The following is a 22,446-nucleotide window of genomic DNA, read 5'->3' on the forward strand; positions in this document are numbered from 1 at the left end:
TGTTTAGGGAATGGAGTCCGATGGGTATAGAGTTGATTAAAAATTTGTATATTGACAACAAGTTCTGCTCATTTGAACAATTACAAATAAAATATGATTTGCCTAAAGGTCTTTTTTTTTTAGATTTTTACAAGTGAGGAATTATGTCAAACAAAATATCCCAACATTCAGCTGTCTCCCTTTGGAAAATGATTTGTTTAAAATCTTAATGGGGCCCCCAGAATCTAAACATTTAATCTCTTCACTAGTAAAAAAAAAAAGTTGAGTAAATATACTCGCTCCGCATCTTTGATTGAAGAAAAATGGGAAGAGGATCTCAATATTACAGTCAGGGAGGATATATGGCAGAGAGCGCTGAGTGACAATCAAAAATGTAACCTTAACTCCAGGCTACAGATAATTCAGTATAAAGTAGTTCTTAGGTAACATTATTCAAAGGTGAGTTTAAACAAAATATTCCCACAAACATCACCCGTATGTGAAAGATGTAAGATAATGGATAGCACATTAGCACATCAATTTTGGCTCTGCCCAAGGATTCGAGATTTCTGGTTTTCAATATTTAAATGGTACTCACAAGTATTCAAAGCACCAATTGATCCTGACCCCATAGTTGCTGTTTGGTTTCTCTGGAACATTGCAAAAACTGGGTCATGATAGGACTTTTGTGATTGCGTACGGCATGATAATAGCCAAAAGGTGTATCTTAAAATTATGGAAGTCTGATGTCCCACCCCACTTTGAAACATGGCTCAGGGAATTTACAGGAATGTTACATATAGAAAAACTAAGATACGAGGTATCAGGCAACCCTCAAAAGTTCCTGATTGTATGGCAACCAATTTTAGAACACTTGAATTTATGGTAGACCCATACTCCTCTCCTCCTGTCATCATTTGATGTATATGTGGACTTTGGTTAAAACAAAAAAGAAAAGAAAATGTGATGAGTAATTCAAGGTGTTTGTGTTTTGGGTGTATGTATTGCAATATGTATAGCACATATTTTTGGGAAAATGAACTCGTGTAGAGTATACAGTTGTATAGCTTGACATACATTTCTTCATGCGGTGAATTTTTTTTTTTTGTGGTTGTTTTATATTTTTGTATTTTTGTATCTCGTCTCCTGTATGTCAAGGTGACAGTAGAAAATGCCAAGAACTGATAGAAATTGATAGTCACTGTTTGTTGTTCATTGAAAACGTTTGTAAATAAACATGGTTTAAAAAAAAAAAGAAAGGAAAAAAATCATCCAACGAGTGGACCTTCTGACAGAGAGGAATAACTTTAAGGAGTTTATTGTCGTCATCACATCCTCATTGACCTATAGACTGAAATTTCTCCAGCTGCAGTATAGAATCGTCAGCGGTCATAATCAAATTAACCACGAAACAGAGAAGGGGTGGAAAAAAGTTGTTCCCTCTCTGTTTCCTCAGCACCAGAATGTTACCCAGGAGGCCATCGTACATTGCGGAACCCTTATCGCAGCATCGCCTTTGACTCCACTGAGATCCAGAACACAGCTATTCAGGATTTGGTCTGTGACCATTCTCTGGCACCTGGCTGGTACCGATTCAAGCTCAACAACAAGCCAGCCGAGATGCCAACCACCTGCGTTGAGGTATGTCCAAGATTGTGTGCCTGCTATGGGGTTCTAGTTAAGTCAGTCAGCTTTTTTTGTTGACACTTTACATCAAACGTTTACTGAGTCAAAAAACTTATAGAGAAAACAAACTAAACCCCACATAAGTAAGCACTTTCGAACAGAGGCACAGAAAAAAATCTCTTTTGGAGGAAAAGCCTCTGACAGAACTCAGGTTCTCTGGGGCAACAATCAGTCTTGGCTGATTGGGTTTTTTAAGGAAGATAATGTAGAGGGAATGAGTGTGGCTCGAGAAATAAAACAGGATAGAGGAGCCACCAAAACAATTGGCACAAGTTAATAACCCAATCAACAACATTAATGGTACATGCCACAGGGGTAGGAGTGAAAAAAAAAAAGAATCGTTAGAAAATGCTATGAAGGTGTTGAAATAACAGCATTCCTATCAATAAGAGAAGGGATGCAATGAAGAGGAAGCGAAACAACTTGGTACATGAGTCCCAGCACCCTTCCTATTTTTCTTTTAACATCACCTCGCGCAGATGAATCGTTGCGGGACGCAGGCGCCTGTGTGGCTCTCGCTGAAGGACAAGTCTTTGCCACGGCCTGGCGAGGTACTCCAGTTGTCTGCCTGTGCCACATGGCAATTCTTTCATGGCAGCACTAAAGACTGCTGCCTCTTCCGCATCCCTATCACGATACGCAACTGTGGCGACTTCCTGATCTACTATCTGCAGCCCACTCAAGGATGTATGGGGTACTGCGCCCAAGGTAGGGGGGAGCACATGCTTCACTTTTCTGTTGTAAATATGTGTCCATGGTTGATCCAAATCTCTCTGCTGCTCAGTTGCTCCAACTTTGCCGCCCAGATTCTGTCTACCAGGTGAGGTGGAGATCAACGGCCGTTGCAAAGGTGAAGTAACTTGAGTAACTTGTCAAGGTCAGCCCCTAATCTCTGTTCTTAACTGCGAGATTCCCTCCTTGCTTATATAGGTGTTCTCCCATCGTTGCTGTCACGGCCGCTCATCAGCTCAGAGCTAATCGGTCACAGCGTTCACCTGAGGTGCTCTTTCATCCCGCCGCCGTCCAATGAACCGCTAGGCTTCCGTGTGGTTTGGGCACGGCACATCAGCTCCAGCATGAAGGCTGAGATTCGCCAGGAGTCCACATTGAAGCACTTCTCGCTGGTGGAGATGGACGGTCTTCACTTCAGGCTCGGAGAGACGGTAATCATTGCTAGATGCCGTTTTGACCCTTTGGTGGAGGAACTGATGGAGTTCAGCCTTTCAAAGGGCAGACAGTAATCAGTAGTAGTAAATAGGGATTATGTAAACTGTTGCATGTTAGCTTTGTTCCCCTCATTCTCTGCAGTTGTTCATTTCTGTTGCGAGAAACACTTGAACATGGATTTCCAAACAGCCTCGTAGGATGAGTAGCGTTCATAATGATGCCCTGGTTAACAAAGATGATTCTGTTCTGGAGTAAATATTGATTATAGGTTACTAGGAGCAAGACAAATACATACAAACCAACCGTTTTCACACAGTACATAAAATGTGGGGGGGGGTTTCTCACTGACATGAAATCACAATAAACCTTTTTTTGTCCTTTGTCAGGAAGGTAAAATACAAAAAGTCTGTAATTTTATTTCAGACAGTGACATAAAAATGTTCATGCCTTTTTACATACCATATGGACCTTGATGGTTTCAACTGTATGTAATTTTTAGCATGCTTAATAAGGGAAAAATGTCAAAAGGTGAACCTTCCATCCTTCTGTTTTCCTAAATACAACCTTTAGAGTAAAAAGTTTGACCCCCTGCTTAAAACATTAAAATGTGACAGTACTATGTGGAAGGTTGTAATCTTCTCGTCAGTCTAATGAACAAGTAGTGACATGCTTTTCACACACCATGGGTGTCACAATTGTATCCATTGAGGAGCAGGAAACATCTTTTAGCATTACGCACACTGTTGCTAATAACATGATAATGTGTTTATCTGTTAATATCCTGAAGCAATTACTCCCTGCCAGGAAATGTGAAAAAATGACACTGAAGTGAGATCATAGTCACAGCTTTCTGGTGCGCAGCTGTGGACCACCATTCGACCTTATTTGGGCTATGGGGTGGGATTAGTCGTCTCTGCAAAATGCTTCGGTGCGCTTGCTCCCCCGGCCTTTCCTTTCATAAACCAAAAAGGGAGTAGGGGTCTAAGGTCAGTTTAACGTTGTCACTGTGCTGGTGGTGAAATATTTTGAAGGATGACAAACATTGTCTGGTCCCTGAAAAAAGCCTGCAATATGTGACCCTACAAGTCAGAGATTGTTGATGTTTGTCTTGCAGTATTCATGTAGTGTTTCAACATTCCAAGTCAATGTCACCAGTAGTAGATCTTCTCCCAGGGAGAGTGAGGCTTTCTACGCCGGGCTGAAGGTGAACAGACACTCAGGTGTGAGGCAAAGGCAGATTTGTAACAACCCTCATTATGCATCTTTGCTCCAGTTTTCTGTGGAGTCACTCCACATAGCAGAGAATGGCGAGGAGCATGAGGTCAAAGTCCACAGCACGGTGCCACTTTCTTGTTACGACGTCAATCAGTGCGGTATCCCTCTGGTTCTGGGTGTTCACGACTCAGGTGAGTTCAGCCCCATTAAACTAATCAACAACATGTTAAATAATGATGGAGGTTGAGGAACTCGTCGAGTCTTGAAAAATAAGCAGATGATCTGAACAACCATATATGCCTCCTGTACAGCACATACAGTGGGGCAAATAAGTATTTAGTCAACCACTAATTGTGCAAGTTCTCCCACTTGAAAATATTAGGAAGGCCTGTAATTGTCAACATGGGTAAACCTCAACCAATAGAGACAGAATGTGGAAAAACAAAAACAGAAAATCCCATTGTTTAATTTTTAAAGAATTTATTTGAAATCATGGTGGGGAAAAAAGTATTTGCTCAATAACAAAAGTTCATCTCAATACTTTGTTATGTACCCTTTGTTGGCAATAATGGAGGCCAAACATTTTCTATAACTTCACAAGCTTTTCACACACTGTTGCTGGTAGGGATGGGAATTGATAGGATTTTTACGATTCCGATTCCATTATCGATATTGCTTAACGATTCGATTCTTTATCGATTCTCTTATCGATTCTAATTTGGGGAAAAAGAACAACAAACGTTTTGATTGGCATCGAGTTTGTTTAATCAGAACTCACAACCTTACAAACTCACAACGAGATCAAAAGAGGCCCAAAGCCTCAATGTTAACTGTGGCAATAAGTGGCAAGTACACAAGAATGTGTAACATTTTACTGAAACATTTATCTCATAGAAATAAAAAATATTGGTATATATTGGGAGATAGGTTGTTGTTCTGCGTTTGGCAATATGTGTTAAAGCAGGGGTCCCCAAACTTTTTCCTGTGAGGGCCACATAACTTTTCCCCTTCTCTGATGAGGGGCCGGGGTCAGTTTGTAACAAAAAAAGTGTGACGATTGCAGAAGTGCATAAATGTAAAAAATTATTGTTTTTCAGAAAGCCACAATCAAATAACCCTTTCTGGATTCTTCACGGAATGAAAGTAAATAAAATAAAAATAATAATATAATAATAATAATTAATAATAAAAACACTATTAATTAAATAGATAATAGTGTAGTATTGGTCGCGAACGATTCGGTCTTTTTGAACGAATTGTTTGGGTGAACGAGACCGAACTAATCACCATCTGCACTGATTCGTTCTATGAAGTTGGTGGCGCTTGGTCGTTGCGTGGGAGGGCGTTGAGCAAGCGGCAGCGTCTTCTGACATCGCACACGACCAATCAGACGCCAGCCTCATCGCGGGCAGGGGAGGGAGCGGAAACAGAATCAAGGCGTCTGTCACTCATTTCCACGTGTGGCCAATAAGCAGCCAGCGTGCAGGCAGGGGGGAAAGACTGAGTTTTGTCACTTCCCGTTCAGTGATTCGGTCCTCCGGTGTCTGACCTAGCTCGCTGCTAACTTGACTTTCCAGTAATGACTATGCGGTGAACGAGTCATAAAATGAAAGGAAATGACTTTGTCACATATTTGTTAACGTGGAGCCTATCAAATGCTGCTCAAACAGACAAAACACCACACAAATCTAGCGAGCATGGTTTAGTGTTCTACTTTTCTCAACAGACTCGGGACTGTACCTATGACGATATACTATCAAATTTACAGTAATTTAAAACACGCGTAGCTACGAGGCAAGCAAAAGCTGAGCTGCGGTCGCGTGACGGCAGTGAAGCGGGCAGAGAACTGTCACTATATGGAGGCTTCATGGCAGCGATATGTACCTCATATGTGCACAGAAAAAAAATATTTAGTATGATCACCATAATACTGATTTGCAATGAAACTGTATATACATGTCAATTTTTTCCGTTTTTTTTTTTTTTTTTTCCGTGTCAGAGGGTGTCGGTTGGTTTGACAAATTATGTCAATCCATCCATCATGTGCTACTCAAGCGCCCCAAAACAAAGCGCGCGGAGACGGGAGATGTCGCAATATGTCTACATTTTTCTTAACAGACTAATGAGAGTAGAAAAGCGACATCATAAAGAGCAAACAATTATTTCTCGTCAGCATTTGACGATCTGAGATGCGGGGACGACAGGGGAGCTGACCGGATTATTTTATTTATTAATACCAGTGCAAAAATTCAATACGATCATCTTAATAATAAAAAACAAAAATACAACAGAGCGAGAGGTAAATATGATGTGTTGGTCGTTCCATATTTAGGAATTAAACTTTCGATTTATTTTTATTTTCGTGACAGCAAGCATGCCGCGTTGGCTGGTAGAAGCAGCAGCATTGTATATGTGAGCAAGATCATGCTAAAGAAAGTCCGTGCGCCCCCGACCCCAAACCCCAACTTCCCCCTCAAAAGGAAAATGTTTAACCGTGTCCTAAATCGAAATGCAAGCACGAGCCATGACTTTGAGCCCATAGAACTAGGACAGACGACGCGGAAGTTCTCCCTCGCTTTTGGAGCAGCGGGAGGGAGACGAGGCTGTCTGTGAAAGCAGAATGATATCGCCTGTCACTCATTTCTGAAACTACGACGAGTGGTCAATGTGCAAGAGAGGGAGGGACCAAGCAATGTCACTTCCCGTTCAGTTATACTGCGAAGCGGTCTTTGGTGATTCGTTCGGCAACGTCACTTCCCGTTCACTAACCGAACGATTCATTTGGGCGGGGAGGGAGATGAGGGGGGCGAACGATTCGTTGAACGATTCGTTTGAACGAATCTTTTTACTGAACGAACCGGAATGGACTCGTTTACTCAAGTGAACGAGAGATCCCGTCACTAGTCTGGACAACAAGACACGTCACGACGCAATACGCGTCTTTAGGACTCGTTAAAGGGATCGTTAAGGCTTTTTCATTGTGATGTCGAGGCCTCGAAACACTCGGAACCGGTTCCGAATTGGAATCGGATTTCGATTCCCATCCCTAGTTGCTGGTATTTTGGCCCATTCCTCCATGCAGATCTCCTCTAGAGCAGTGATGTTTTGGGGCTGTCGTTGGGCAACACGGATTTTCAACTCCCTCCACAGATTTTCTACGGTGTTGAGATCTGGAGACTGGCAAGGCCACTCCAGGAGCTTGAAATACTTCTTACGAAGCCACTCCTTTGTTGCCCTGGCTGTGTGTTTGGGACCATTGTCATGCTGAAAGACTCAGCCACGTCTCATCTCCGATGCCCTTGCAGATGGAAGGAGATTTTCACTCAAAATCTCTTGATACATGGCCCCATTCATTCTTTCCTTTACACAGATCAGTCGTCCTAGTCCCTTTGCAGAAAAACAGCCCCAAGCATGATGTTTCCACCCCCATGCTTCACAGTGGGTATGGTGTTCTTCGGATGCAATTCAGTATTCTTTCTCCTCCAAAATCGAGAACCTGTGTTTCTACCAAAATTTTTTATTTTGGTTTCATCAGACCATAACACATTCTCCCAGTCCTCTTCTGGATCATCCAAATGCTCTCTAGCGAACCGCAGACGGGCCTGTACGTGTACTTTCTTCAGCAGGGGGACACGTCTGGCAGGATTTGAGTCCCAGGCGGCACATTGTGTTACTGTTGTAGCCTTTGTTACTGTGGTCCCAGCTCTCTGTAGGTCATTCACTAGGTCCCCCCGTATGTTTCTGGGATTTTTGCTCACCATTCTTGTTATCATTTTGACGCCACGGGGTGAGATCATGCATGGAGCCCCAGATGGAGGGAGATTATCAGTGGTCTTGTATGTCTTCCATTTTCTAATAATTGCTCCCACAGTTGATTTTTTACACCAAGCGTTTGAGCTATTGCAAATTCAATCTTTTCAGCCTGGTGCAGGTCTGCAATTTTGTCTCTGGTGTCCTTCGACAGCTTTTTGGTCATGGCCATAGTGGAGTTTGGAGTGTGACTGACTGAGGTTGTGGACAGGTGTCTTTTATACCGGTAATGAGTTAAAACAGGTGCCATTAATACAGGTAACAAGAGGAGCTTCGTTAGACCTCGTTAGAAGAAGTTAGACCTCTTTGACAGCCAGAAATCTTGCTTGTCTGTAGGTGACCAAATACTTATTTTCCACTCTAATTTGGAAATAAATTCTTTAAAAATCAAACAATGTGATTTTCTGTTTTGTTTTGTTTTTTTTCCTCATTCTGTCTCTCATGGTTGAAGTTTACCCATGTTGACAATTACAGGCCTCTCTAATCTTTTCAAGTAGGAGAACTTGCACAATTGGTGGTTGATTAAATACTTATTTGCCCCACTGTAGGTATATTCAACTTTCACTGTCTTATATACTGCATTAGTCGCTTTCATTTCTGATTAATTGGCGTATCAGAGGTGTTAAAATATGAACTTTTAACTGCACCATGATAGAACTATGACATTGCTCTCCTTCCATCAGTTCACCACACTTGTCATCTGTTGACAACCCCTACAGAGAAATCACCCTCTGTTTCTATTTGATTTTCTGTCCACAGATGGCCTCGGACATGAGGTCCCCAATGTGGTGGTGTCCACCTGCCAGGTGCTGCTACGTTCAACCGCCTGCAGCGAGGGAAGCTGTGGCCAGGCATCATTCTTCGTTACCGCCGTCACTGACTTCACACGTGACGGGAACCGGATCAGTTTGATAAGCTCCCTGCCTGAGAATGGTGCTCCACAACTGTGGAGGAGCTACATTCCAAAGTCTCTGAAAGTAAGTTCTTGTTATATGACACATACTCTACATGAAACATTTCATTTTGGCATAGGAGTCTTTCTTCACTTCTTCCATGGGTTGATGAGAACATATGTTCAAATTTTTTCAGGTGTTCAGGAATTCTACTTCTCCAAAACGGTAGGGGTAGGGAGCATTTGGGTTGGATGACAAATACTGTTAAGTGCCGCATACACAAATGGTAATATATGTAACATCTTTTACATGTATGCTTTTGTTATCTTTACGTTTAATGACTTCCCCAGGTCCCCACCTCAAGTCATAAAAAAAGCTAGACTAACAAATGGGCTGAGAGTCTTGTGGAAATGTGTCAATTTCATCAAGACAAAAAATATGGTTGGAAAGTGTTCTTTAACTCTAGATCATTTGGGTGTTTTGAATAAAGCATGTCATAGACATTATTATTATTGAAATATGCTTTAAATCTGGGAACCATTTTAAATTCTGTGCAAAAAATGCAGACTATTGCTCCTTTAAGGGGTGTGGGCAGTTGCATTACTGGAGACACTTCAGGAGTCTTGAAGAGCCTCCAAATCCTCTTCAAAGCAAGTCCGTTGTGGGGTCACGGAAAGTCAAGACTTTAACGAAGAACGCGACGTTTAATTTATGATTAGTGTGAAACTAAATTAAAGAACATCATTTTCTGTTTACATATACAAAATATGATAACTGCTTTATGAGTCAGAAAGGTAAGGTTTATTCTTCAGGATTATTCTTACATGATCATTACATTCTATTTTGGCATCTTGTTGGTGAGACAAGCACTCCGTCTGTTTTTCATGAAAACATCAAAGTCAGGGGTCAAAATGTCATTGAGAAAACCACCTCCCATTTGTCTTCTTTTTCTGCATGCAGGTCACAGTTCAGGATGTTCCCACCTCCATCTGCTACTCACTGACAGACCCACATGTAATTACACTGGATGGCAGGTATTTGAGGAACACAGAGACCTTATCAAAAGTCACATTCACCAGCTTTCTATGACATCATTGTGCAGGCACTACGACAACCAGCAGACTGGCACCTTTGTGTTGTATAGAAGCCTCGTTAGGGAATTTGAGGTCCACTCTCGGCAGTGGGACTGCGGCAGCCGACATCACACCGTGGCTTGCAGTTGTGGCGTAGCGGCACGAGAGGGTAATGGTGTCGCTATCATTGACATGTGCAATGGCCAACTGCAGGAAACAAGGCCAAAGATTACTGTGAAAGTTCTTGGTGGTGAGCACGGCAATGGCCGTCGTCTCCGAGTGCTGGATTATCACCAGGGAAAGAAGGTCACTGTAGGTATCCACTCTTTCACATCAGCAGCAAAGGAAATGTGTAATGTGTGGCAGTTCACGGTGACGTCATGTGTACAATCTGTTAGAAAAAACTGCTTACCAGGGCAATGCAGAGACCAATTGAGAGCCAGGTGTTGATAGATCAAAAGGGGCACATGAACAAGAATTTAACACACCTTACCACAACATAATGTGACGAGTGCACACGTGTCCGTTGTGAGCGGTGCATAGAAACCTCCTTCCCGATGCCTTCAAGAAGGTGCGCTGGCGGCTAAAGCTGCTATCCTAGGCTTTTGGCTTTGTGTTCAGCACACCCGCCTGTCCTACTGGACGCGTCGTGCGGTGTAGGTCCGAGTCCTGACCTGGATGAGGGGGACGGATCGCGTCGTGGGGCGCGGCTCAATGCAAACCCGTTACAATAATTTACAGTTTAACCAGCTTTACAGTATAATTGGCTGTGACCGTGACAGACCGTATTGGGAGGGGGGAAGAGTGAATAGAAATCAACATTGTCATCAACACTTTCTGGCTGTGACTCAAGTCTTTGACTCTCATTCTTCCTTGAACCTCTATATCAAAACTTCCTTCCTCAACTTGTTGTTCACTGAGCCATCATCAGCACAGTTTTTTTTAAAACTATTATTTCATTATTATCCATATTTGACAACTTTAGCACCTAATAATTCATAAAGTAATGACATTAAATTTTATAGAACAATAACATTGTAATTGTGTTTATAATTGTTGTATTTTAAACCCCTGAATATCTTTGCAAACTGTGTTATTCTTACCTATTGTGCTCTTCACCCAGCTGATGAGGGGTCCACTGCTTTTAGCAGCCTCATTCAGCTCCTTTTTTTTATCCCTCAACCTCCTTTCCTTATGAGGCATGTCTACATAATGAAATATAAACCTTAAAATTAGAAAAAAAAAGAAAAAAAAAAAACAGATTCCCCGGTGGCTTTTGTTTATAAAGCTTTCTCAATTTCTTTCTCTCTCAATCAGGGGTCGCGTTAACCGAATATTTTCCGTCGTTGACCGTTTTTTTAAAACGGTGACAGAAAAAACTGAAGTCCACCTGTCATTTTGACAGGTTGCAATTCACACCCCAGACCACAGGGTGGCGAGTGAGCATATTAATTAGCTATTTTCTCTCTTGATGCATGACGTCGTGGGCCTAACTCTGAAAAATGTCAAGGCAACTGAGTGTCCGAAGTTTCTTCAAAAAGCCCCAGAACGACGATGGTGTTGATAAAAGAGGTGAAAAAACAGGGACTGCACAAGCGGGCACGCAATTCAAGTCCATTCGCACCAGGAGAAAGGTGTAAGACTCCGTTCAGGCCACAGCAGGTGAACTGTTAATTTCATTGTTCCATACGTAGCCTAGCTACTGGGGCCACAGTCAGCTGTTTTTGTCACTGCAGAGAAAAAAGTTACATATTCATCTGCTTGATGTGTGATGGCACGGTGTGGATTCTCTGTTAAGCTTGTTCCGACAGAATATTAATTTAAAATGAATGAAAACTAAATACTATTGAATATGTTGAAGCGGTATGCAATGTTAAGAGTCTTGTTAGATCGAATTGCTGTGTCCAGCCGCTGTAGCTCTGCTGCTCTCTGTGAACTCTCTATTCAAGCCGGAACGCGCGCGGCTCTTAAGTGTCTCTGTCACGTGACTGTGTCGTAGCCGCTAACGCGCTCGGCCAAATGGACACACAAGTACGGAAGGTGAATTATGCCAAACGAAGGGTCACCACAATGTCATTATCATCATTTTAAAAAATTAAGTGACGGGTAAAAATAGATTATGACCGGATTTTTATGACCCTGTCAGTCAAAATGACAGACAACGAAAAAGTCTAGCGCAACCTCTGCTCTCAATAACCATGTGAAGCCAGAGAGAAGACAGAACACTTAACATGGGGGGCTAGCAGGAACAATACATAAATATAAATTTTACCACAAAATGCATATGAATGGAATTACCAAATTATCACATTGAGATTCATACAAACACCAGAATCACAGGAAATAAAATAAAGGGACTGATTGCAAATATTAAATTTAGAAGGTTAAAACGAGAACTTAAAGATGTGTACCTTTCTAGAACGTGAAGAGAACTGACAAATATGGAGTAGACGCACATGGATCGAAATAGCCATGGGAGGGGTTGGGGGGGATGATTACAGTTATTATTTTAGAAAACTATAAATGAAAATTACGTATTATTAATTATGTAAAAAAAATCCCCACAAGAATTTTCACTATTTGTTCGAACATGGTTTACGGGTAACATCGTTTTTTGTTTTTTTGTTTTTTACGTTGTTTTCGGTGTTCAAGTAAAGTACTCGGTAATGTGCCTGCACACTCGGTCAGCACACACATATGTACACACGTCAACAAAAACAATCCCAGTCAAAAGGACCACTTTGGGAATGTAGAGGCAAAGGGGCAGGTACTGAAGCACCCTCCGCTCCCCTCCCCCTTGCACGTAACAGGTACTTATCAATGCCTCCCTCGTAAACAAACTTTCACTAAGATTTGACCAAAGCACAGCGAATGATATGAGTCAATATAGCTTTAGTTACATATGTAACGTTTTTCTTATATTTTGTAGTTGCAATGTGTATTAGTTGAGAAGATGCTTTATGAACCTCAATTGAAGAACCTTTTGAGACATCAATTGACTCAAAAATAGACCCGGTGTAAGTTCTAGACGTGGCCAACATGATCAATGATAGCAAATTAATTCAGAAGATCAAATAGACCGTAACCTTTGTCATGATGGATAAACCACCACAATTTCTAGATCTGACTATTATATTAATAATATGTTCTTTTGCTGATTGGTGACTGACACTTAAAGTTTTTGTCAATGTTTCCACTCAGGTCAGTAGTAGTCACGTCTGTTTTACTTCTGTAAAACAGGCAATGTCCTCTAAGAAGTAGAATGAGCTGCTTCCACTCCACTTGCAGATTATCTTTCCATCCGGGGCCTTTGTCCGAGCCGATGTTGGCGACTGGGGGATGAGCTTGTCTATCCGGGCACCAAGTGTTGACTATGGCAACACGCAAGGGCTTTGTGGCACCTTTGATCACAACATCAACAACGACATCCATGGCTACAAGGGAGTGCATGACGACTTGCATGCATTTATAGAGGACTGGAGGTGGGTTACGTCCTTTTATCGATCTCGATATTGGTTGTTGTTGTTTTTTTTTTTTTTGCTTTTCTTCACACGTTTACATGTTTGGGTTAGGATAGCTCCTGGAGAGAGTTTATTTGATAAAATGCCTCCAGGCTTGAGAAGCGAGGAAAATAGACCTTTCTGCCGGTGCCAGAAAGGCTACAGTTCTTTTCGTGGAGCAGCAGGGAATATGGCTGATCCATCCATTCTCACTGACTGCATTGCACAGGATAATGTGGATGATACAAATTTGTTCCCTTCACTGGACACAACTTTGGAATACATCAAAAGTCCAGAAAGAGAGGGAAACATCCTCAACATGTCCTCCAGTCAGTACTTCGTGGGAAGGGCTTCTCATTACAATGCCCATAATGATGAAGATTTCAGAGATGACCAACGGCTTTCTGATGACAGAATGAGGAGGCAGACAATGTTCAAGATGGAGCCAGCCTCTCAAAGCATCAGTCAGGCTGACCTGGCGCACCTTGCCTATTTCTTTCCAGAAGATCATCTTATTAAGCGGCGGCCAGAGGTCCAACCTCGATGGCCCACGCCAAGTGGCCTGTCTTCTGGCAAAGCGCTGGAGGTGTGCCATGTAGTTTTATCCAACTCTACAGTTGGAACCGTGTGCCGTGGGCTACTGGGACGTCGCCTTGAAGAGGCTGTGAATCTCTGCATGCTGGACCTACAGTTAAAAGATGACCTGGCCTGGGAAGATGCAATGCTGCCCTACCTTGAGAATGAGTGCGAGAGGAGGCTGCTAGACAATCGGGCCCAGGGAGACCACGGGATGCTTAGTCACCTTGGGGACGTGGTAAAAGCACTGCAATGCCCGAATTACTGCAATGGCAATGGAGAGTGCACAGAGTTTGGTTGCCAGTGTCACAAAAGCTTCAGCTTATATGACTGCAGCGTAACCATTGGTGAATAAGCCCTATTACGATATTTTTATTTGATTGTATTGAATGTCATATATTAAAAGATCATATCTTTGTTTTTGCATTGGGGCAGGCCAGCCAGTAGAGCTAAGTGATCTGGAAAATGGCGGCCTCTGTGACCTCAGAGCATTCGACTGCCACAAGGTCAGAGTCTTTGGACTGGGTTTCATCAAGTCAGACGACCTGAGCTGCCATGCCACCAGACTTAAAGTGAGTGACTTTCAGCTTCTTTTAAAGACCTTTTGCCACCAAGCTACTGGGTTTAGTTCCGTTTGATATGTTTCAAAAATTGTGGAGTACGAAAATAATAGATTATGCATCACTGTATCACAATAAAAAGGTGTGTGACCAGACAAACTGGAGTCTAGCCAAAATAAACAATGGGCCATTCAATGAAAAAGCAAGCCCACAAATACAAAATATAAACATCTACATGGAGGATGGCATACAAAATTTAAACTCTTATTAGGAAAATGGCACAGACATTAACTTTGAATCATCTTGTTGTGACTCTGCCCTCAGTTCTGTTTCTCTGTTGAATTCGCTGTCTTGATGCTTTGATGCAACACTGTTTACATACTATTTACATACTATTGTTTCATCTATCACAATGTGGTAGCAACACAAGCCACTATATATTATTTGTCTTTTATACTGCACATGGTGATTACTAGGCTAACCTTAAACCATCCTGAGAAGAGCTGAGGGGGCAAATAAGTATTTAGTCAACCACTAATTGTGCAAGTTCTCCCACTTGAAAATATTAGAGAGGCCAGTAATTGTCAACATGAGTAAACCTCAACCATGAGAGACAGAATGTGGGGGAAAAAAACAGAAAATAACATTGTTTGATTTTTAAAGAATTTATTTGCAAATCATGGTAGAAAAAAAAGTATTTGCTCAATACCAAAAGTTCATTTCAATACTTTGTTATGTACCCTTTGTTGACAATAACGGAGGCCAAACGTTTTCTGTAACTCTTCACAAGCTTTTTACACACTGTTGCTGGTATTTTGGCCCATTCCTCCATGCAGATCTCCTCTAGAGCAGTGATGTATTGGGGCTGTCGTTGGGCAATACAGACTTTCAACTCCCGTCTCATCTTCAATGCCCTTGCTGATGGAAGGAGATTTTTACTCAAAATCTCTCGATACATGGCCCCATTCATTCTTTCCTTTACACAGATCAGTCATCCTGGTCCCTTTGCAGAAAAACAGCCCCAAAGCATGATGTTTCCACCCCCATGCTTCACAGTGGATATAGTGTTCTTCAGATGCAATTCAGTATTCTTTCTCCTCCAAACACGAGAACCTGTGTTTCTACCAAAAAGTTCTATTTTGGTTTCATCTGACCATAACACATTCTCCCAGTCCTCTTCTGGATCATCCAAATGCTCCCTAGCGAACCACAGACGGACCTTGACGTGTACTGGCTTCAGCAGGGGGACACGTCTGGCAGTGCAGGATTTGAGTCCCTGGCGGCGCAATGTGTTACTGATAGTAACCTTTGTTACTGTGGTCCCAGCTCTCTGTAGGTCATTCACTAGGTCCCCCCGTGTGGTTCAGGGATTTATGCTCACCGTTCTTGTTTTCATTTTGACGCCACGGGGTGAGATCTTGCATGGAGCCCCAGATCGATTGAGATTATCAGTGGTCTTGTATGTCTTCCATTTTCTAAAAATTGCTCCTACAGTTGATTTCTTTACACCAAGCGTTTTACCTATTGCAGATTCAGTCTTCCCAGCCTGGTGCAGGTCAACAATTTTGTCTCTGGTGTCCTTCGACAGCTCTTTGGTCTTGGCCATAGTGGAGTTTGGAGTGTGACTGACTGAGATTGTGGACAGGTGTCTTTGATAACGATAATGAGTTAAAATAGGTGCCATTAATACAGGTAACGAGTGGAGCCTTGATAGACCTCGTTAGAAGAAGTTAGATCGCTTTGACAGCCAGAAATCTTGCTTGTTTGTAGGTGACCAAATACTTATTTTCCACCATCATTTGCAAATAAATTCTTTAAAAATTAAACAAGGTGATTTTCTGTTGTTTTTTTTTTCACATTCTGTCTCTCATGGTTGAGGTTTACCCATGTTGACAATTACAGGCCTCTTTAATATTTTCAAGTGGGAGAACTTGCACAATTAGTGGTTGACTAAATACTTATTTGCCCCACTGTATGGCTCAAGTATTCGAGAAGATCACATCTTCTCTCCTAACATGGACATGTGCCTCTGCAGTATGTAAATGGCATTTGGATTCCAAGGGAAAAACAGAAGACAAAAGCAACTTTCCTCAGTTCCAAAGCATTGGACTGTGGCATCCCCTCGTTGAGCAGTGCAGCCGTTAGCACAGAAGACTTCATGATGGATAATCAACCGTATGCACGGTGGGAAATCCAGGTACTTACGTTTTCCTAACAACTTCTAAAGTTGTTTTGGTTGTTTTATAAAATTGTCATCCTTCATCCCCTCATTCACCTCAGGTAACCAACGATGGCTCTCAGTACAGTTTACCCAAGGTGCTGACAATCTATGATGGTATTTGTCAGGTGTGCACTGCATCTCACTCAGGAACCTGTGAATTAAAGGTAACATATGATAAACAGAGAGCCATACCACTACAGTGCCTTGCAAAAGTATTCGGCCCCCTTGAATCTTGCAACCTTTCGCCACATTTCAGGCTTCAAACATAAAGATATGAAATGTAATTTTTTTGTCAAGAATCAACAACAAGTGGGACACAATCAAGAAGTGGAACAAGATTTATTGGATAATTTAAACTTTTTTAACAAATAAAAAACTGAAAAGTGGGGCGTGCAATATTATTCGGCCCTTTACTTTCAGTGCAGCAAACTCACTCCAGAAGTTCAGTGAGGATGTCTGAATGATCCAATGTTGTCCTAAATGACCGATGATGATAAATAGAATCCACCTGTGTATGATCAAGTCTCCGTATAAATGCACCTGCTCTGTGATAGTCTCAGGGTTCTGTTTAAAGTGCAGAGAGAATTATGAAAACCAAGGAACACACCAGGCAGGTCCGAGATACTGTTGTGGAGAAGTTTAAAGCCGGATTTGGATACAAAAAGATTTGCCAAGCTTTAAACATCTCAAGGAGCACTGTGCAAGCCATCATATTGAAATGGAAGGAGCATCAGACCACTGCAAATCTACCAAGACCCGGCCGTCCTTCCAAACTTTCTTCTCAAACAAGGAGAAAACTGATCAGAGATGCAGCCAAGAGGCCCATGATCACTCTGGATGAACTGCAGAGATCTACAGCTGAGGTGGGAGAGTCTGTCCATAGGACAACAATCAGTCGTACACTGCACAAATCTGGCCTTTATGGAAGAGTGGCAAGAAGAAAGCCATTTTTCAAAGATATCCATAAAAAGTCTCGTTTAAAGTTTGCCACAAGCCACCTGGGAGACACACCAAACATGTGGAAGAAGGTGCTCTGGTCAGATGAAACCAAAATTGAACTTTTTGGCCACAATGCAAAACAATATGTTTGGAGTAAAAGCAACACAGCTCATCACCCTGAACACACCATCCCCACTGTCAAACATGGTGGTGGCAGCATCATGGTTTGGGCCTGCTTTTCTTCAGCAGGGACAGGGAAGATGGTTAAAATTGACGGGAAGATGGATGCAGCCAAATACAGGAACGTTCTGGAAGAAAACCTGTTGGTATCTGCACAAGACCTGAGACTGGGACGGAGATTTATCTTCCAACAGGACAATGATCCAAAACATAAAGCCAAATCTACAATGGAATGGTTCAAAAATAAACGTATCCAGGTGTTAGAATGGCCAAGTCAAAGTCCAGACCTGAATCCAATCGAGAATCTGTGGAAAGAGCTGAAGACTGCTGTTCACAAACACTCTCCATCCAACCTCACTGAGCTCGAGCTGTTTTGCAAGGAAGAATGGGCAAGAATGTCAGTCTCTCGATGTGCAAAACTGATAGAAACATACCCCAAGCGACTTGCAGCTGTAATTGGAGCAAAAGGTGGCACTACAAAGTATTAACGCAAGGGGGCCGAATAATATTGCACGCCCCACTTTTCAGTTTTTTATGTGTTAAAAAAGTTTAAATTATCCAATAAATTTTGTTCCACTTCACGATTGTGTCCCACTTGTTGTTGATTCTTGACAAAAAATTAAAATTTTATATCTTTATGTTTGAAGCCTGAAATGTGGCGAAAGGTTGCAAGGTTCAACGGGGCCGAATACTTTTGCAAGGCACTGTATCTCTTGATTTTCTTCTGTTGACTAATCATAAATTACCTAGTCAGTGGAGGTCCACGAGTGACAAATGCAGATGTTGTTTGCCCTTTCCCTACACATAGAAGGTCATTGTAACCATAAAATCCCATGGGGTTATTGTTGTTATTGGATCCGTTTTTATGGAACGAATTTGCAAAGAGAAGCCTATTTGAGCTCACCACAAGCAGCAAAACAAAAAAATGTAGCTTCTGATGGTCAATTTCTTTTGTAAATTTGTTTCTGGCAGGACAGGACGTGTAACATTGACGGAATGTGCTTTGCAGAAGGACACACAAACCCAGGAAGTCCGTGCCTGATCTGTGACCCGAACACCTCCACATTTACCTGGTCATTCAACCAAGGTACAGTGGTGTGACTTCATAAATGTTCACAGTCCAGTCATTAGTGGGGATTTCAGTTGCTAACTCCAGGAATGTCAACAATTACCAATAAGATGTGGATGTGGATTCAGGCCCAAAGAATCAGCAGCATGTGCTCGAATCCTTTTATGACAAAACATTTGTGTTCTAAAGTCACTGCTCCTGCTGCTGAAAGACAGACAACAGTTGATCTTACTGTGAAGTTGGCTACTGGGAGCCGGTTTGCCTCAATTAGTAGATGAAAGGGGCTGAGATTTCCCAGCATGCACCTGTTCTTCCCCCTCAACAGGGAGTCAATGATATGCTTCATTGTTTTAACAGCACTGACTGAGGGTCACCACTTGTTAAAAAAATTATATATTTTTTTAAGTGCAAAACCCTTTGTAAAAACACTTTTTTTTTTTCCAGTCAACCAGCCGCCAACATTCCATCAACCTCAGGGTGAAGTGCGTACATTCGCCGGAGAGAACTTTGTCTTCCAGTTTGCGGCCTCAGACCCAGAGGGCTCAGCACTGCTCTTTCAGTTGGTCAATGGACCAAATGGTGCTATCCTTTCGCCAGCTGGGCTTCTTATTTGGAAGGTGCCAGCATTTCCCAATGAGGAGCAGCATCAGTCAACATTTGACTTCACACTATCAGATGAGTGCAATGCTCAAGACACCTTCACAGTTCAGGTAGCTTTCCATAATAAAAAAATAATGTGTATGATTACGTTTGTTGAATGTACATAACTGGTTTGTGACTGCACAGATCCAGGTGGTGCCATGCGGATGTCAGAATGGAGGTACATGTGTGACTGATTTCACCTTCCCTGCTGGCAGTGGCAAGTACCTGTGTGAATGTCCTAATGGGAAACAAGGAAACCACTGCCATGAAGATGTAGACAAATGTTTGTCAGCACCTTGCAGGGCGGGAACATGCGTTAACACTGTTAGCGGATTCAGATGCAACTGTCCTGTAGGCCTGACAGGTACTACTTTTGTTCTGGACCTGATGTTCTGTGGTTGATTTCAGCTTTCATTTCTCTCCAGGCGCAACATGCGAGGAAGATGTAGATGAGTGTAAGTGGACACCCTGTTTCCCAGGAGTCCAATGTTTCAACAGTTATGGTTCCTATCACTGTGGTCCATGTCCCATGGGAATGAAGGGTAATGGTACAAATTGCATTGGTAAGAATGGTCATAATTTCACAAGCCTTAGACCTATTAATGCTGAAAACATGTGGTAATCAGTCTCCTTCATAAAGTGAACATGAGGCCTGTGACCATCACGTCCACGTTGGGGTCAAGAACCACTGTCCACAAGGTTAAAGACACGATGTTGCAGAACCAAACTCAATTTGACCAGAGAACCCTGGTCACTAGGATCATGGCAAGATATAAACTGCCTGAAGAGCCACAGCCTCAACACACAACTTGGAGGAAGGCTTCAGTAATTGGCCTCAGCTCTGTCTCCCATAGTCATACAACCAGTGACACTTCCAAAAATACAACCAGCCAAACACCTGAGGTAGTCCAGGTTGCTCCATCACAAATCAGCAACACTAATGAGAAAACAAGTGAGATACAAATCTCACCAAAAGCAGCTGCAGGTAATGAACACTACATTTTATTTGGAGGAATCTAGAAAAATGTTATCAGTAATTCATCAATTGAGTCTCTTAAGGGAGACTCTGTTAAATGTTTGACTCGTTATATATATATTTAAAAATCTGCCTGTCAATCACACAGCAACATGCAACAGCAGACCTTGCTTTCCTGGTGTTCAATGCATCAACAAACGGCCGCCACATGTTGGCTATGTTTGTGGCCGCTGCCCACCTGGCCTTTATGGAAATGGACGAATATGCATGAAGAGTGCCAAGGCGGGTATGGAGGTTGAACAGAGCCTGTTGCTGTTAACATATAAGCTTAGTCATAATGCTGTCTCCTTTGTTTCCTCAGCATCCGAACATCTTTTGCAGAAAACAGGTCAAAGGAGACGATTCCTACATAGCAGCAGCAAAGTGTCCAGCCCCCACTTACCTGCCCTTCCTTCCAGAGGAGGCATCAAACACTTGTCTGTCAATCTAGATACCACACTACGTCAGGCCCCAGCTGTTGGAGGGGGAGGTGGCAACTTAAGGAGGGAGGTGAACACTTTTGATGTTGTTCGATCAACAGTCAGTGCTGTTTCTATTGCCCCCACCTATAGTGACAACACCAGATCCTCTGAGGGGTTTTTGAAACCCTATGTGACAGTTCCAAAAGTGAGTCTAATGGGGATAATCGCATCCTCATGATTCAGTTTAAATTAACCCATCTTCTGCTTGTGGTTATTTTTTAGCTGTCTGAACAAACTGCACCCTCCAGAGTAACTCCAGCCTCTCCTCGCCTGATACCTCAATCTGTCCTTGTAACAAAGGCCAAACAGACAACCCATCCCTTTATCAACTATATTGTGTCTACTAGAACCAAACCTTGGATATCTCTGAAACCAGCACAGCCTCTAATGGGAACTTTTGGAACTTTGTCTTATTCTCTGCCCGAGACTGGGTCATTTGCAGACAAGGAGGAGGCAACAATGACCCTGTCAACTCCAAATCATATCCCACTTGTACAGAAAGCGTCTTCCATCCACACATGGTTCAGTAGTGGTGTGACGAGTAAGAAAAACTTGGTGCCATGCGCTGACAGACCATGTTTTCCTGGTGTCCTGTGCAATGCATCATTGGATGGTAGTTTCCACTGCGGCCACTGTCCAATTGGGTTCACTGGTGATGGAAAGACATGTCGAGGTAAGTTTGAGATTACCTATTAACCACAATTTAGTTGGGTAGCTCTTTTGTTTTAATTATCTTTTGCCTCCATGTTCCAAGCTGTTTGCAAACACACCTGTGGACAGAACATGGAATGTGCAGCTCCCAACATTTGTCTGTGCAAGGCGGGTTACACTGGTTCAGACTGTAAAACTGGTAAATTTTAAATGATTTTTACAATAAACACTGCAGGGGAATTTGGCTTTCTATGAACTATGGTCTTCAAGGGTTTGTCAAGTGTAAGCATAGGTAGGACAAACCAACCAAACTAAAACCCCTTTTCAAATGAAGTTGGAATGTTGTGTTAATAAATAAATAAAATGATTTTCAATCATACTCAACCTACATCTAATTGAATACGCTACAAAGACAGGATATTTTTTAAAGGGATCCTCAATCTTAAAGCAGGGCCGGCCCAGCCTATAAGCAGATTATGCAGCTGCTTAGGGTCCCTGACTACTAGGGGGCCCCCAATCTGGCAATTGTTTAATTTATATTCTATTTTGTCTACTACAGTTTGCTTTATTTGACCTTTGATACTTGATTACAAGCTTAAAAAAAATAAAAGTTCTTCCTCAACTTCTTTCTTTCCTCTTTTAGAAAAAGGTTTGGCGCTATGTACTGTAAGTACTGACAATCATTTGGGGTGAGAAGTTTGAAGTATGCAGTGCAACAAAATCTGATTAATATACAAAATATGGACGTATGGGTTGGATTGCATGTATGGGTTTCACAGTACACTGTG

The 22,446-nt window shown here is 42.2% G+C and overlaps 1 protein-coding gene across 5 annotated transcripts in view; it reads left to right on the top strand.

The window, feature by feature from the left end:
• The window catches only part of si:ch211-246m6.5 (von Willebrand factor D and EGF domain-containing protein), a 44,023-nt gene that overhangs the window by 8,407 nt on the left and 13,170 nt on the right, over window positions 1–22,446 (top strand). For all 5 annotated transcript variants that reach the window (XR_009062570.1, XM_057830123.1, XM_057830122.1 and 2 more), the window contains exons 2-24: window positions 1,436–1,620; window positions 2,145–2,373; window positions 2,450–2,515; window positions 2,596–2,828; window positions 3,947–4,036; window positions 4,106–4,238; window positions 8,617–8,834; window positions 9,711–9,784; window positions 9,853–10,135; window positions 13,112–13,305; window positions 13,396–14,246; window positions 14,335–14,471; window positions 16,495–16,656; window positions 16,740–16,844; window positions 18,772–18,886; window positions 19,313–19,578; window positions 19,655–19,874; window positions 19,936–20,073; window positions 20,151–20,495; window positions 20,635–20,772; window positions 20,848–21,152; window positions 21,230–21,680; window positions 21,762–21,857. Coding sequence is in view for 4 of the 5 variants with exons in the window: in XM_057830123.1 (XP_057686106.1) it covers window positions 1,436–1,620; window positions 2,145–2,373; window positions 2,450–2,515; window positions 2,596–2,828; window positions 3,947–4,036; window positions 4,106–4,238; window positions 8,617–8,834; window positions 9,711–9,784; window positions 9,853–10,135; window positions 13,112–13,305; window positions 13,396–14,246; window positions 14,335–14,471; window positions 16,495–16,656; window positions 16,740–16,844; window positions 18,772–18,886; window positions 19,313–19,578; window positions 19,655–19,874; window positions 19,936–20,073; window positions 20,151–20,495; window positions 20,635–20,772; window positions 20,848–21,152; window positions 21,230–21,680; window positions 21,762–21,857 (5,034 nt within the window). In the remaining variant the exon portion in view is untranslated. The remainder of the gene's footprint in view (window positions 1–1,435; window positions 1,621–2,144; window positions 2,374–2,449; window positions 2,516–2,595; window positions 2,829–3,946; window positions 4,037–4,105; window positions 4,239–8,616; window positions 8,835–9,710; window positions 9,785–9,852; window positions 10,136–13,111; window positions 13,306–13,395; window positions 14,247–14,334; window positions 14,472–16,494; window positions 16,657–16,739; window positions 16,845–18,771; window positions 18,887–19,312; window positions 19,579–19,654; window positions 19,875–19,935; window positions 20,074–20,150; window positions 20,496–20,634; window positions 20,773–20,847; window positions 21,153–21,229; window positions 21,681–21,761; window positions 21,858–22,446) is intronic.

This window comes from Corythoichthys intestinalis, chromosome 2, assembly GCF_030265065.1.
Source record: "Corythoichthys intestinalis isolate RoL2023-P3 chromosome 2, ASM3026506v1, whole genome shotgun sequence".
NCBI lineage: Eukaryota > Metazoa > Chordata > Actinopteri > Syngnathiformes > Syngnathidae > Corythoichthys > Corythoichthys intestinalis.